The following is a 16593-nucleotide window of genomic DNA, read 5'->3' on the forward strand; positions in this document are numbered from 1 at the left end:
ATCAGCAGATTACTCCATTATTTGGAATTTTATTCTGCCAAAATAGTGGAATTGGCCTAAAAAAAAAAAAGCGTATCGGTTGGGCCCTACTCGCAAATCAAGGTACAACTGTACAGTTTCCTTGGATGATTATCTCTTTGACTCACATCCATGCCTGTCATTTACATGGTTTTTGAACTACATGGACCCATCGTACCTGTTTTTTTTTTTTTTTTTTACATTTTGCAGAGTACAGAATTTGAATGTACCATAAGACCTTTAGCATTGCATCACCACCATGTTGATTTAAAAGGCAGAGTCCACGTGTTTGCCCCAAAAACACTTTCGTTCAGCCCTGAGAAAAGTTTACCTGCAGACAGAAAACAAACAGGACAGTGTGGATGAGAGCGGAGCAAAGTGGATGGCCTCTGGCCTCTGTGCACTCATTTGTGTGTGTTTTTGTGTTCAGGGCCAGAAGCATGACTGAGCAGCAGGAGCACTGCGAAGAAACAGGTCTAGTGTCTACACAGGACCTGGACGCCTCCAAGGATGAAGATGCGCATGGACACCTCAGGCAATTTTCTAGCACGCACGCACGCACACACACACACACGCACACACACACACACACACACACAAAATGGTCTACAAATGCAGACACATTTTCCAACACACCATCTGCATCCTGTGTGTGTGTGTGTGTGTGTGTGTGTGTGTGTGTGTGTGTGTGTGTGTGTGTGTGTGTGTGTGTGTGTGTGCGCGCGCGCATGCTCACGGGCTCCAGCTGCAGCAGATTTCTTTTCAATGTGCTTATTTTGGAGCTCTTGGTGATGTCGACCAGTGGTAACACCCGCACACAAACGTCTTTATAAGTGCTACAGTATTGCACTTAAGGTCTCATTGAGGTGACAGACACTCACCAGCTATAGCATTAATGTAAGGTCCCGCTGCAAATTGTAACCTTTATGCAAGACAATAATGTTCATTTCGATTGACACAATTTCAGATCTTTTTTTTTTAACACTATGTTTATGACCGTGGCTGGAGTCTGCAGTGGTTTAGAACTGCATTCATTCACGGACACTGAGAGCTGTTGCTGATATTCTCATTTTGCTTATTTTTAATTCTTTTTTTTTTTTCTCATTCAAAATCGGTGCAATTTAAAGCAGCAGGCATTACCATCTAGGCCAAAACCAGCGGGCAATCAACAAAGAAAGCTCAAAATGGCGGCCCTGAATATGTAAAAGTTGGGAAGAAGTTTGTAAAAGCTCATTAGCATGAAATATAGGAAACTTACTTGGCCGTGTCTTGAGGATCAAGCACACACACCTTCGCCAAACTGTTTTGATACTCATATCTATCAATTCTTAAGGTGCATTTCATGACAATTGGAAAGTTAAGAGTCAGACAAAACAGTGTTTGCCTACAGCACTCATTTCATAATATGTGGCTTCATTAATTTGCCAACGTATTGAAACGGCTCTAAGTATGTCAATTTAATAGCTCTATAAACTGAAGTATTTTGGATTTTTAATATTGGTATTGAATGACCCGAGCAGTTGGAACAAACAAATATCTGCTAAATGTATGGTTGCACTATGTAAATATTGCGTGCGCTGCTTTGCCAGTAAAATGATCTGAAAGCAAGTGATCATGTTGGTGTGTGTAGCGACAGGGTGGCTGTTTGTGTTATATAAAAAGGATTGCAGGCAGGAGCCATGTAATCCTGCCGAAGCTACTCTGGGATTGAGCGCAAAAGCATGTCGTGTGATGGACTCAAGTGAAAGGGAGGAATATGAACACTTCCTGTTTACCTGCTACCAGACACAGCCACTGTGTTTTTATGCGTTAAAGAAAACCAAGCAACAGTAGTGCATTAAATCGATGGATGGATGGATGGATTCTCTCTCTCTTTCTTTCTCTCTATCAATTGAGAGCTCGGACTGCTCCCACATCCCCCGCCCAAAATATGTATTTATTTATGTATTTACTTAAGGGGGGGGGGGGTTGCCGGTACAAGTTCTGCTATATTTGGTCAGATTTTTGTCAAATAAATCCCCCCTGCTCCCCTCAAATAGGACTTATACTTTGAAACGACTAATTTATGAATATTGTATTTTTTTTTCTTTTACAAGATCCTTTTTTTTTTTACTCATCTGTGTTTTTTAAGTGTTTATTTATTCAAACATTTTTTTTAGTTTTGATTTTTAAGCAATCTGCTGTATACTGCTGACCATCTGAATTTCCTGCATGGCAATCTTTAAAGGACGGCTTCATTAATTTTACATGTGCGGCTTGACTGGACGTAATTACCGTAATTAGTTTAGGTTGTAAAAAGGCATAAAAGCTAGAAAATAGTCTATGTTGATTAATTTCCCTTTTATGACGTTTTCAACACACAGATACAGTATGTCCATGTTGGGTGCAATGAAACGTAATGTGTGCAATTTCCTGTTGGAAAATAGAAACAAATTGGGCAACGAGGAGGACACAAAGAAAAGCAATGTCAAAATGCATAGCAACATTTTGCAAGAGGCCGACTAGAAACAGTAAACAAGGTGCACACTGGCATGTTATTCCACAATTTCAAGTGTACTTGAGCAAGTTTTGTCAAACCCCAAGAGGCGAGATGGGCATGCACACCTGTGCAGTGAACATTTCAGCAGAAAAGGAGTCATTTATACTTTGAGATGAGACACACCAGGCAGGTGACATTAAAAACCAACACCACGCCGAGTATTTTCAACAAGCAAGCAGTCGATGTGCTTAATTTGCCATTGAATTGCAGATGAAACAAACTTTGAATGAGAGTAAAAATGATAACGTTAATAAAAGATATATCGCAAGAGCACTGATCGCAAGCTGTAATTGCAGACTGCTGACCGCTAACAACTCCCGGTGATGCAGATCACCCGCCACCGTAGGTTAAAGGTGACCTGCTTTTTTCTTTTCTTTTTTTAACTACTTTTTTTGTGAAAGTGTGTGCACTAACACAAAAGTATACAATATTAGTAACACGCACACAGACCCATTTCCCTCGCCACCCCTTGCAATCGATTTGGGACCAATCACGATCGACTGGTTGGGCACACCTGGCTCTAGTCCATCATTCACACATGTGACAGTTATCTAGTGACATGTTTAATCAAGTTATTCAATATACATGAAAATAATGTTACGTTATCAAATGACTTGTGGACAAGATATTAACTTTTTATTGCTTCAAATGGTTCCTATTAAATGCTCCATGAATCTATCCGTGTTATTAAGACATCTTAAAAACATAATTGGTGGAATAATGATGTGATTGTTGACTATTACTGTTAGTGTAGAGTATGTGATTACCCAGCGTCGTTGGTTTTGTGGTGGAGTATTTCTGTTGCATTGTTCCTTCCTGCTCGAGGCTGGAGCTGCAACCTTTGGTCTGTCTTTATGTACCGGTACTTCGCAGGTGATTGGTGAGAGTGTATGAAATGGCGTGCTCAAACTGTTCTTCCTTTCCCTCCGGCCCTGGTTCTGTGTCAATGCAATCGTTTTGCCTGTGAATGCAGCTTCGGACCATGTTGAACAAAAGTGTATGTTTGGGGCCTAATAAAGTACAGTTGTCCATATCAGTTTTGGCCGTGTCAACTCTGAGCCTCAACTGCCTTAACTATGGAGAGTTTTTCTTTGGACTGCCCTTAGTAGCCTTGGTCATCCTTGGCAGCGGGGAAAGCAGGGACGACATTCATGCTATGTGGCGGTTCCCTTCGCCGGTCGTAACACGACAAATATCATCTGATGGACGGTAATCAAATGAGTCTAACATTTTATCATGACTTTTTAATCGTAAAATGTATTATACATTCTGGGCATAAAATACATTACCGCATAGGATTCTCAAGATCAGGGACCGTGAGTGAAAAGGGAAACCATTTCTGACAGCACAAACTCCTCTTGTGACTAGTTCAAATACATTGAGCGCAAGCACTAACCTCTTCACATTATGTGCCAGTTGCTTTTTGATGATTCATTCATTGCTCCGTTTTCTATACACGGGTAAGCTGGAGCCTATCCTAGCTGATTTAAGGCAAAAGGTGGAGTATCCCCTGGACTGGTCTGGAGGCCAGCAAATTGCACGAGGGTATTTCATGATTCAGCAGCACATTGTCATTCTCCCTAAGCAGTGTCCCTGACTGTATTCCGTCACTCTCCCCTTTGTGTGTTGATTCTTCCCGTATTCTGCTGCTGGATCGGAATGGAGAGAAACCAGATGTCCAGATTAGGATATCTGAGAAAAAAAAAAAACAAAGCTGATTGCCTGATTAATGTGATGTGAGATGTGACGTACAACTTCAGACAGAACATCCTTTGGGATGAAGAGTTTTGTCCAGCTATTCATGTGTGATTCTCTCCTTTAAATACTTAATCGGTTAATACTTATACTTATCAATTAAATCCATAGTCAATGAATCAAAGTTAGTAAAATGGCCATCATGAGTTTCAATGCTAAAATGCATATCCTAAAAACCTGGGATATGGTTAAAATGCCAGCAAAATTATACTGAAGAAAATATAAATGCAACAAATGCTCCCATTTTTAATGAGCTCAACTCAAAGAGGGACCACATCTTCAATGTACACAAAAGGCCTCTTCATTGCTCACAAATCTGTCCACATCTGTGGAAGCTCTTTTCCTTTGCCGAGTTTAAGCATCCCCCTCACGGCTGTGGGCATATTGAGATGCTGATCAGAGAGCACGATTGTGGCACAGGCATGCCTGAGTCCACATTTAAATGTGCAGTACATCACAGTGCCACAGATGTCCTAAGTTTTGAGTGAGAGAGGAATCCCAATGAGAGCTGTAATGTCACGCCAAAACTGCGATGAGAAACATTCTAACCACAATTCCGCTGAGCGTCCCTAATCTGCTGCCATACTTTTTACACCAGACCGGGCCTCTAAGATGCAAGGATGTTTTGTGTATATCCTGTACTGTTCAGCGGTCACTTAGCTACTTCCTGCAGGGAAGAATAATAGTCTCTGAGACAAAGATGTAAACGCAGTTCAAGTGTCAAAGAGCAGCGTGTTGCCAGATGCTGTGCCTGCTGTGTGTGCCTGTGCATAAGCGTGCGTGTGTCCATGTGGGGTTGGATCAGGCTGTTGTTTACAGCAGGACAGGACAGCTGTGACATCAGTGCCTGCTGAGCCGGATGTGCTTGACATCATTCCCGCAGTTTTAATCTCAAATTTGACACATGTAATCAAACTAAATAGATGTTTGTTTGTTTGTTTTTGTCCATATATTTGGACAAAGAGTGTATAAATAGGCAGCATATGATTGTTTGGTAAATACGTTGTGTTTGCAGTGTTACAAGGTTTGACATGCATGGGGCCCAAATTGGGACACAGCTGTGCATGGCGTCATCGGTGTTCATTAACTTGCCATGCATTTTTTGGAACGTGGGAGGAAGCCGAAGTAACCCAAAACCCATGCAGGCATGCAAACTCCACACAGGCGTCGGAATCGAACCCTGCACCTCTGCACTGTGAGGCGGAGGAGCTAACCAGTCGCCCCACCGTGCCGCCCTGATTGTTTCATAGTTATCATAATTGTCTTTTGTGATACAAATATTTACTTTGACTTCCCTACTGCGTTAGCATAGGTTACTGATTGTTCCAATGTAAGATGCATTTGGGAATAGATAAGTAAAACACCGGGGACCCTCTGTACGTAGTATGTTGTTGGGTTTTTTTTGTTTTTTTTTTAATTGTTTCACCTTTACCTACTGCATTTGGTCCCTGCTGCATAAGGGCCCAATGCAAGTGGACTGTAACCACACAAGACGTGAAATGACCTTTCCCACCCAGATCTATAAGTGAATCACCCCCCGCCACCTAAAAAAAAAAAGTGATTTGGGAGTGAAGCATAACCAATCTCATCATGAACAACTTTCAGTGGCTTATCCTTGATAAAGTAATGATGTTGTGTTCATCGTGTTGTGAAGACAGAGCACATGCTGCTCTCACTGCCTGCTGCATGCAGCCTATAAATAGTACCCACAGTAGCCATGCGCTCCAAGGTGGGGACGAGCGAGTGATTATTAAAAATACAGGCGGCGGCCCTGCAGGGACTCACCATGCGTCTCTCCGTGCTCACCTTCCATCTGCCTCACTCTTCCGCTTGAAGCACGTCTTCATCAATAATACTGCTGGTGCAAAGAGACACGAGGTCTGAAGGGACACACTTGGATGGGCGGTTGTAAAAGACACTGGAGTGAATCCCTTTATTTTGGGACTTCAGTCAACTGCTTTTAACACGCTCTAGGATGCAATAAATCATGTTGCTAAAGTGGAAATGTACGTCTCTTGAGACCAATTCCGAACTCCATGCAGACAATGACAACTGCAATGAAAGTAAACCAAACACCGGATATGTCTTTGTAAATATTAAACTGCCTCCGTGTGCCCGCTCAGTGCCTCAGGCTGTGAGGCAGAACACTGAAACTAATTACCAACTCTAAGGCTCTAAAATTGAATCCTAATTTAGAAAGGGAACACTTCCCACCGGCAGCAGGTGTAATTGTGGACTCCAACGTAACAATCGAGCCGCAGGAGGAGGGGAAAATGAGCACCGGGATCTTGGAGACAACTGGAAGCACTCATGCCATGGAAAGATTTTAAGTAGATAAGACGTGATGTGGAAAGTTAGCCGGGACTTTTAACATCAGCTGCTTTCCATTTAGCTTCTTGTTAGATTAGCATAGAGGCATTACCAAAGAAGCTGGGACAAACTCAAATAAGTGGTAGAGCAGCATGTCCAAATTGCTTTAACTCATGTGTTATATGTCATGCAGAATAGTCGAAAAATAGTCATTATTTAAGTAAATGACTATTGGTGAAATTTTTGGTTTTGGCATGTTTTGTCACTTGTTTTAATACATACTGTAGTAGTAATTGAACAAAATGTATGAAAGAGCATGACGGTTGATTTTCTTAAGATTATATAACCCAGAAATTGCAGGGGGCCCAAATTTGTGTGTCACAATGTGCCAGACTCTACTCTATCAACCGATATTAACGCAAGAGTAAAATTATAATTATGGATATCTATCTATCTATGTGTGTGTGTGTGTGTGTGTGTGTGTAGGGATGGGTATAGTATCAATAACATTTTAATGATACTATTACTGTTAATTTGAATTTGTAGAAGTCACACCTCAGTTTAAGTGACAGGACCTGGCAACCTGTGGACAAAATATATTACTTATAGTCCATAAAAATGATGTAAATACAGTAATGTATATACAACAACATTATTTAGTTATATGCAGGTCCTTGGTTTAATATCTCTTAGAAATTGTTAAATCAGCATGACATCGAGTCATAATATGCGCAATTGGTTTGTACGTACTAAATACTAACATGAAATAAAACGTTGGCCCTTCTCAAAAAGAAGCACATGGAGAATGTTAGATGATGTCATTATTATTATTATTATTATTATTATTATTCAGCACTTATGTTTCCAGCAGCTCCTATTTATTTTGTTCTTCTACTTCTTCCTCTCATAACTTTGCTGCCGTGAAGTGGGAATTTCTCCATTGTGAGACTATTAAAGGTTTTCCTATCTTACCAAGGAGCTGTCAACACAGGAAGTTTTATATCAAACTAATTTCAACAGTCATTTGGCACAGTGGAGAGCAGGAGAGCAAAATTGTACCTTACTTTCCACAGTGGGATTTCTCTGCTCTCATCTGACAGAGAGGAACTTGGAGTTTCTCGTACTTGCTTGTTACGTGTTCTCCTAATCCGAGCGTGTCGATCTCCATTCTAAATTCTTACATGAAAGCCTTCAATCCGTATGAAACAGCTTTCTGATGCATATGGATGCTCAGTGTCCATTGAAGCAAAACAAAAGGAAACAAAGAGCGCGAGGCACTTTCTTATGCATTATATCACTGTCAGGTTCGAGAATGAATCGAATAACGTTTTGGATCCCCCAAACGCAGACATAGACAAAATGCAAATAACAAAAATGTTTATGATCAAAAACGCTAAACCGACAAAGGCCAAACGGAGACCGCTGGTGACAAGGAGCCAGCAAAAACAAGGCATAAACAAAAAAGCACTTGCAAAAGGCAAGGTAATATGAACACCGAGAATACAAACGGCAAATGACAAGAATCCAATTCACACAACAAACAAAAGCAAGCTCAAATGACTAAACCATGACAATATTTACAAAACGAGCAACTAAGGGAGCAAGAATGACGACGACAAGATGGAGAGGTCGAGAAAACAACACTTGAGCATGAACAACAAAAGGGGTCAATAATCCGACGAGAGACGAGGCAGCTTGGCGGTCCTGAAATCCATGGCAAGGCTTGATTGGAAACAAGGAACAGGTGCGCCTGCTGGAGGGAAATGCTGGAGCTGAATCAAAACAAACAGTCACATTCTCTTCGAAAGATGATCACCAGCTGAGAGCTTATCCAAAAACATTTGTCTTGCCACTTTTAATCTTTGCCGTATTTGCACGCAGTCAATCGCCTCGCTAACCTCTAGTGTATGAAAAGGAAGTCATTTTTCTGTTTAGTCTTCAGTCTTACCTCCGATATGGCATCTTAAAAAACACAATAGCGGAAAGGGATTTCTCTCCAAGACCTAATTATTCCGTATTTTATCTACTGGTAGATGAAGTATCCCGCCGCGTCAGCCCTCCTCAGGCAAGAGGGATTCGATGATGTGCATCTTTGTTTGTGTTTTCTGACAATAAACAAAACAGTAACCCACTGCATAATCTCCGGGCCATTGCCGCTATTTGTGGGCAAACAACGGCATATTCCTCTTTGATTGTGCTGAATGTGACAGCCTACACCTGCATCCTGCAGTCATGTTCACATACGCACACGCACACACACCCGCACTGATGATTGCACGTGGCGCTGAGGCACGCAGCCAGCGGGAATTGCATGCGGTGTACACACACACACACACGCACAGATGAAAACACCACGATACCGCCTTTCATCAAGGCTACCGACAACACCTTGCCTTTATGAGTGTAAATAACCCTCAAATACACGACTGCTAACCATCTACGTCGCAGGTGTCAAACTCAAGGCCCGGGAGCCAGATCTGGCCCGCCACTTCATTTTCTGCGGCCCGCGAAAACAAATCAAAGATGTCAACTTTCATGATGCTTGCTAAAATTGCGACCAAAATTTCAAATTCTCCTATGTCAGAAATAAAAGTTATACTGTAAGCATTTTCTTGTTACCAAACCCCTCATTACAGTAACTTCAACTATAGGTGAATAAACTGTTCTTCTCCATATGGTTTCAGTCATAACGGCCCTACAAGGGAAACTGTCACTAAAATCAGGCCCGCGACAATGAGTTTGACACCCCTGATCTTCGCGAACAGTTTACCTTGTTTGTGCTGATGTCACGATGATGTCGCCAGCCTCAAATAATGAAAATTAGCATCACAACCAGTTTTTTTGAACCCATTCATGAGCCAATAATGATAACCTGTAACCTGATAACATGATAAGCTGTCCGCTGTCATAACAGCTGTCCCCGAAAGGGTTAATCACACATCTGCCTTTTAATTCTATTATTATTATTCCAGGTTTCATCTGATCGAAGAGCTGTCCTATGAAGATGTCAAAAAATGTTACCGTGGCTCGGTGAGTGTCATCCCTCATTGTTGGATGTGTTTTTACCCCTCTTAATTGGGACATTTAATCATTTGTAGGTGTAATCACCTTGTTAATACACAAACAGAAGTAAACGTCACAAACAGTAACAAAATATGAAAGAGCAAACATTTTTATTTTCAGCCAGGCATTATGCGGCTTTTTGATGTCGGCCAAAAATTATTCGAAAGCAGAATAGCAAGTTGTCATCTTAACTTGGTGCGTTGTGACACGGGAATTTCTGCATACTTTTCTACGAAAGCCAAGCTGCAAGTGGAATCTTAGAGGGCAGATGTATTCGAAATCCTTGAACGGCGGCCATTATAAAATGTGAATCAACTAGAGGGGAAATGTTTAGTGCCACTTCAATTGTATTTCCTGTCATACAGGCTAATCACAATAATATTAATTTGTGCAAACAATAAAACACTCACTCTTAAAGCACTCACTATATGAATGAGGAGGGCGTAATAAAAGTCCTCTACTCTATGCACCTCTCACGCACACACACACACACACACAGACACGTGTCAAAAATTGCTCATGGTCGCTTCATGGCACAATTAAAGCATTGTCAGAATAAAAAAATCACAAATTAAATTCCAAAATGTCATCTGGAAGGATTATAGTCATCCTTTTTTTATTGATGACATTTTTTTCTTTGACTAATGTATTTCATAGCCTTTTATTTTATGACACTGCATCAGTTTGAAAAGTAGAAGTGAAAAGCACCAAATGTGATGATCTTTTTAATTGGCTTCATCCATCCATTTTCTGTTGCCCTTCTCCTCATTAGGGTGGTGGGTGAGTTCAATCCTATCCCAGCTGACTTGGGTGAGACACATTGTACATTATAGTCTTTAATTAACCGACCAGAAGAGAAAGCGGGGGGAAAAAAGCCAGAGAGAGCATGTAGCTATCTGTGATTAAAATGTGCCGTTGACCAGTCTAATTATGTGACAGTTAAGAATGTTAAGTGGAAGTGTCGTGAAGAATTTACGGTGGCCACAATTTGAATCTGCAAAAGATTGCTTCAGCTCCCATTAATTCCTGTGGGCCATATTGTTTCAGCGTTACACCTTATGCAGTATTTGTCGCTTCACCGTTTTCGTAGAACATGGCTTATGACAGCTGACTACGCTCAGCTAGAGCAGCTGAAATCGACCGTCACGTAAAAGTAACCCGGTTAAAATGGTGCCCTCGGCACTCTCGTTTACAGCTGATTGAGATCATTCAAAGAAACCTCGAAACATGATTGCAACTTGCTTCTTGATCCGATGTTTCATCCAAATCATGAATTCCAAGTCAGTAAGTGAAGACCCCCGGCCCCGACCCGCCTCTATTACTGTGACCTCCAGTTCGCTCCGTTTTCCTGAGGAGACGAGCAGCCTTGAACTATTAATAGAAGGACAATAAGAGTGAGCCAGTCAAAGTGGAAAGAGATGGACAAGAGGGAGGGAGGGAGAGAGCGAGAGAAAGGAAAGCCGGGTGGCAGAACGATGGAAATGAGTAGGAGGGAGGAGAGCGGGGAGTGATTGGGACAACTCACGTATTTGGACACAGGAGGGTTTGGATTTCGGAAGGGGTCGCTGTCCGAGCCGAGGAAATCCTGGGAAGGAAAGGGGTCACCCCCTGTGACAGTCCTGGGCAGTGTGTGTGTTTTCCAGCTCGGACTTATCAAGGGCAATTTGAGACAAGGAAGCCTTGAGTTTGCCGCGCTGGCGTGCTCGTGTGTGTTTATGTACACGGTAGCCAGGCGTGCGTGTTTTCTCGTAGACTAGCCGGTCACCCGTACTGACACGCCTCAGGGGAACAGTGTGTGTCTTGCAGCGACTTGCTTCAGGCCATGGATGAGTGTGTGTGTGTGTACGGCGCCAACGTGCTGAGCCTGGTGCAGAGCTCGCCGCCTCTGAGGGAGCGCGTGGTGTCGGCGGTGAGCCGGGTCGGAGCGGCCGGCGGCTGGAGAGGGAGTTCCGGTGCCGTGCGAGCCGGCCGGTCCGCCAAGGAGCTGCTCATGACTCTGCCCTGTCCCTCTGCACAGACTGTCAGCAAGTACAACTCGCAGTACCACAAACTCTTCCAATGTGTGCCCAAGGATGAGCTCCTTATGAAAGGTACCTGGCAGCGAAAACTTCAGCAACTAAGAACTTTGTCACACCAGTTTTACACCTCATCTATACTTGCCGTGTTATTATGTGCTGTGTGTCATTTGTACCAAATCCTATTGACGGTCCTTTTTTTTTGTTTCTGTATTCCCTCGGTCAAAAACATGATTGGTATGTGATGCTCCAGGGCTGTTTTCATCTGTTCTGAATTTGAATCATTTTTCTGAAACAGAGATTTGGAGACAGCGGAAATTGATGACATTTGTTGTGGAGCAACAAACTGTTTCATTTACTTGCTAATGTTCCATATTTGTGGTTGCCCAAAACTTTGATGGCACTGAAAGGGATTTTCATCTGGCAAACTGGTCTTTTTTTCTTTTTCTTTTTAGACTTTTTCTTCGGTTACTAATCTTCAACAAGAGACATCTTAAGGATATTTGAAAGGAGGCACGCAGAACTTTTTTTTTGTTTGTTTTTGTGGACACAATACAAATACATTGTGTGTACAAAATGCTTGTTTGTGGCCACGCGATGCAAATGTGTAGCTTCCTACTGGACAATTGGGCCAGCATAGCGAGCTCCTTTTGTGACGTGTGTAAGGTATGAGGCCTTGGCGAAAGACAATGGACAGGGATACAAAAGTGAGACATTTGTTAAAAAAACGCAGGCTCTTGACAAGAACAGACTACTACAAAACACTTTAAGGACACCAGGCATTGGTGACTCCAGCGAAGATGCACATATTTTCTTACCCAGAGGCCAAAGTTCACCATAATTTACCCACATATTTTGCCTGCACATTATACCTATTACATGGCCACAAAATTGAATTATATGTGCATGTTATAGCTATAGAAAAAAGAAATCCTGTGTCTTTGCGTTTCTAAATGCTGGTGCTATTCTTTGAAGCTTGATTTTTTTTTTCTTTTCAATGTAACACACAATTGAGAACATCCTAACCTCATTTGCTCAATCCAAGGCATAGCATGGCTTCCTCAATTACTTGATGATTCTTCTTTTTTTTTAAACAATGAAAAGTTTGACACCAAACATTTACACATCAGTTATAGCACAAGAGACAAATCTCAATAATATATTCACAATATTCCCGATCTTCAGTGACTTTACATGCATTAAAAGTGAACAACCGCCATTAACTTTAAAGACGATGACAGTGAAGCGGAATTCTCAAGATGATGTAATGCCGAATTGGCAAAAAAAAAAAGAATCTGCATTAAAAATGAACCACCACCATGAACTTAAAAAAAAAAAAAAGACAATCTTCTCGTGCCTCATAACAACATATTCCTATCCTGTGCAATGTTTGTAATCTTGAAATGCCATAAATTGGGACCTTCATCAACTGAGATCCCCTCTAAATATGACATGTACACATTTGCAGTTCTAATTCCTTTTTGTTGAGAGTAGAAAATGTTCGCATAACTTCATAACTTCTTTGTTTACGTAGCTCCGACCGCTACCACCCATGATATGAATTCCCACGATTACACCTTGACTCGCCGCACAGCCGTCCGTGAACTACGAAATAAATATTGCACTTTTGTAAATATGAAATCGAAAGAAAAACGTGTGTTTGTCTCTTGTTTCCTCAGTGTACTCCTGCGCTCTTCTCAGAGATATCCTCCTCCAAGGCAGGCTTTACATCTCGAGAAATTGGCTATGTTTCTATGCCAACCTCTTCGGCAAGGACATTAAGGTACCGTACGGATCACAAGTTTTATTGAGACGATCAAAATGTATTGAACTCCAAGGAGTTTTAATCATTCCACGCCATACCTGTGCTGTGAAATTCCACCTGAACCCACCGTTTTTTTTTCTTTCATGCTATGCATCCTTCCTTTTTTTCTCATTTCTTTGAAACTCAACCTCTCCTGATAGTTGACTGACAATAAGCTTCTTATTCAGGCAACATTCCTTACATACTGACGAAATAAGAAATGTCTCTTACCCCCCTATGCCCCACCCCCTGACTGCATTTGCTCCCAACGTCCCCACGCTGTGGGGGTTTTAGCCATATATGTCTTGTGTACATACCAAGAAAAAAAAAAAGATGTTTGTCTGTTTGTTTAGATGCCCGTTTCCATCTTCTCCTCTCCACTTGTAGGTGGCTCTCCCCGTTGTCTCTGTGCGGTTGGTGAAAAAGCATAAAACAGCGGGCCTGGTGCCCAATGGCTTGGCTATCACCACAGACACTGGCCAGAAGGTACACACTCTCGTCACAGTCACTGTGAGTTCAAATGCTTGCGCTGATTAAGCGCAAGCGTGTGTGTGTGTGTTTTCCAAGGCGAGGTGTGACGGAAAGAACAGCGCTATAGATAGCAACGGCCTGGAAGCATGCTCAAGTGGAGGCCGTTTTTCCAACACGGCAGTGACGTTTGACATTCTGAAACTCCCTGTATGCCAGACAAGTCACATTTGTACTTTTAATCACCAGTAAACTACAAATCAACCATGATTCAATTCAGTTGATTTGTAAATTTGAACGGACAAAAAAAAGACGACTGGTATGTTTTCTCTTGAGACAAATATAACTCTTGGGATTTTGTGGTTTAATCGATATAGGATCACTTTCTTCATAATTCAGGAAAGCAAGCGAACACATGCACACTAAACAGCAATCTACCAAGGCACATTATAGAAGGACAAAGCTTCTGCAGCATAAGCCTGAGCCTGTGAAAATGAGGGTTGAGTGGGGATTTCAACAACAGCAATGACAAAAAAAACGATACTCGCTAACGTGTCGAGCCAGCACTGTGCAAAGCATAATGGTTTGCCGAACCCACAGGCGGAAGGTTTTGGGTTCAAATCTGAGATCAATCTGAATCTCTCCTGGTACTTCCTCCCACATTCCTGAAACAGGCATGTTAGGTTCACCGAAGACTGAATTGTCCGATTGGTTGCTCGTCAGTCCAGGCTGTTCACCGCCTCTCGCCCAAAGTCGTCTGGGATCTGCTGTGTGTCTAATCTCGGTCATCCCGGTTGTAGTAATGTGCAAAAAAAAAAAAAAAAGACCTCCTGACTAGTGGACCCTTGATTGTCGATGACGTTTCACTACTAATGTTCAGTTCAAGAGCCTTTTGGATTATAGCTGAAATGTCTTCAACAACCAAAAAATCCAAACTGGCCTTGATTCAACTTTTGTGGATCAGCTGGACTTCAGCTCACCAGCAACCTTAAAGATGACGAGCGTGATAGAAAATACATGCGTGAAGGAGACGCAAAAATACTCGACATTGCATTACCCTCAGAAATAGTTTGAAGTCTGTCAGGCTGGCTAATACGAGAGCTGCCACAAATGACTATTTTGCCAGTTGACTAATCACCGTTAGTAGTCGTGTCAGTCATCCATCAAATATGAATCACAGCTTATTACACCAGCAAGCAGCTGGTCTTATATACCTGTCATGAGTTTACATCTTGAACTTTTCAACAAATGCGCACATGAACCCTTTCATGCATTCTGTAACCTGATAAGATGATAAGGTGTCCACTGCAGTAACCGCTGTCCCCGAAAGGGTTAAAAATGAAGACATCCAACTGTGGTTCCACTTTGCAGCTCGTACCAGCATTCCTGACATGTTTATAAAATGATGGCGCAATTTAAATTCAAGGCGATACCGTGCCTCTCAAATTTTGTATTTGCTGCACTCTGAAAAACGAAAGACACGTTTCAACAACACTCGGTTGTTGAAACATGCGGAACGGTTGGGATGAACCAGTGAACTCTCGGAAGGTATTTGCAAACGTGTCGTCTGTTTGCAAGTGTGGAAAGGAGGCAGAGTGTGCGCGCTGTTCGTGTTTCGGCGTCACTACGGTCATACAGTAGCTGTGTTTTTGGTTGTTAATAAACGACAGCTCACTAATGCCTCTGTCATCCAGAGCTAAAGGTTGGAATTTCTAAACGTAGCCAAAATGTCGCCGCTGTTGCGACCTTTCACTAAACGCACCGTAAACCAGGGCTCACCAACTCTGGGCCTAAAGGGCGGCCCTATCCAGCATAGTTTAGATGTCTCCCTTCACCAACCCACCTGATTCAAATGATCAGGATTGTTATCAGACCTCTGCAAAGCCTTCTGATGAGCTGCCCATTGCAATCACGTGTGTTTGAGAAGGGAAACATCTCAAACATACAGGATGGGGACCCTCGAGGACCGGAGTTGGTGTCTCTTGTCGTAACATGAGTGTCTCTATGTCAGAAATGGAATCAGGCATCAACCGCAACAAGCTTCCTTTTTGGATGCACGTTTGCATTGCATCAAGTGTTTTGCCGCGAAATGAGCCCTTCCTTTCGGTCTCTGTCGGTAATACTGTACCGGTTAGCCATGACGCTTGGCACAGTGCTTCTGTTTACATCATGGTTGACCCGGGCTACCACAACTACGCATGTGCGTCGCACACGGGCAGACTGCCAGCAGGAGCACCAGGAGACGAGGCAGTTAAGAGAGAACTGTCAAAAATAAATAAATAACTACATACATATATACATACAAAGAAAAAAAAAGAGATGTGTCAGCTATTAAATTGATGGATTTGGTCATTGTGGTAGTTGTGAACTAATCTTGGCAGCCCTACTTAATGCATCCAAGTGACAAGGCTCGTACAATATATCTAGGAAGAGGTGTGTGTGTGTGCGTGTGCGTGTGTATATATATGTGTGTATAGAGAGAGAGAGAGCATTACACCCCCATACCATGTAAGTAAACCCTCAGAGTTCTGCAAGCAGTATAGTGTTGTTATGAATGGCATGTACTTTTTTTTTTAAGCTCAGTTCTCATGTTAAAACATTCAGCGCGTAGTTACCTTTCA

The 16593-nt window shown here is 42.2% G+C and overlaps 1 protein-coding gene across 4 annotated transcripts in view; it reads left to right on the forward strand.

Annotated features, from left to right (window-relative positions):
• gramd2aa (GRAM domain containing 2Aa) overlaps window positions 1-16593 on the forward strand; it is a 28661-nt gene that overhangs the window by 6528 nt on the left and 5540 nt on the right. For 3 of the 4 annotated variants that reach the window (XM_086106615.1, XM_086106618.1, XM_086106616.1), the window contains exons 2-6: window positions 449-553; window positions 9595-9652; window positions 11478-11775; window positions 13380-13483; window positions 13892-13990. In XM_086106615.1, coding sequence (XP_085962741.1) covers window positions 449-553; window positions 9595-9652; window positions 11478-11775; window positions 13380-13483; window positions 13892-13990 — 664 coding nt within the window. The remainder of the gene's footprint in view (window positions 1-448; window positions 554-9594; window positions 9653-11477; window positions 11776-13379; window positions 13484-13891; window positions 13991-16593) is intronic. The other variant, XM_086106617.1, reaches the window with a different exon arrangement.

The sequence above is a fragment of the Hippocampus guttulatus genome, chromosome 3, assembly GCF_054856545.1.
Source record: "Hippocampus guttulatus isolate MCC_2025c chromosome 3, RoL_Hgut_1.0, whole genome shotgun sequence".
In the NCBI taxonomy this organism is placed as follows: domain Eukaryota; kingdom Metazoa; phylum Chordata; class Actinopteri; order Syngnathiformes; family Syngnathidae; genus Hippocampus; species Hippocampus guttulatus.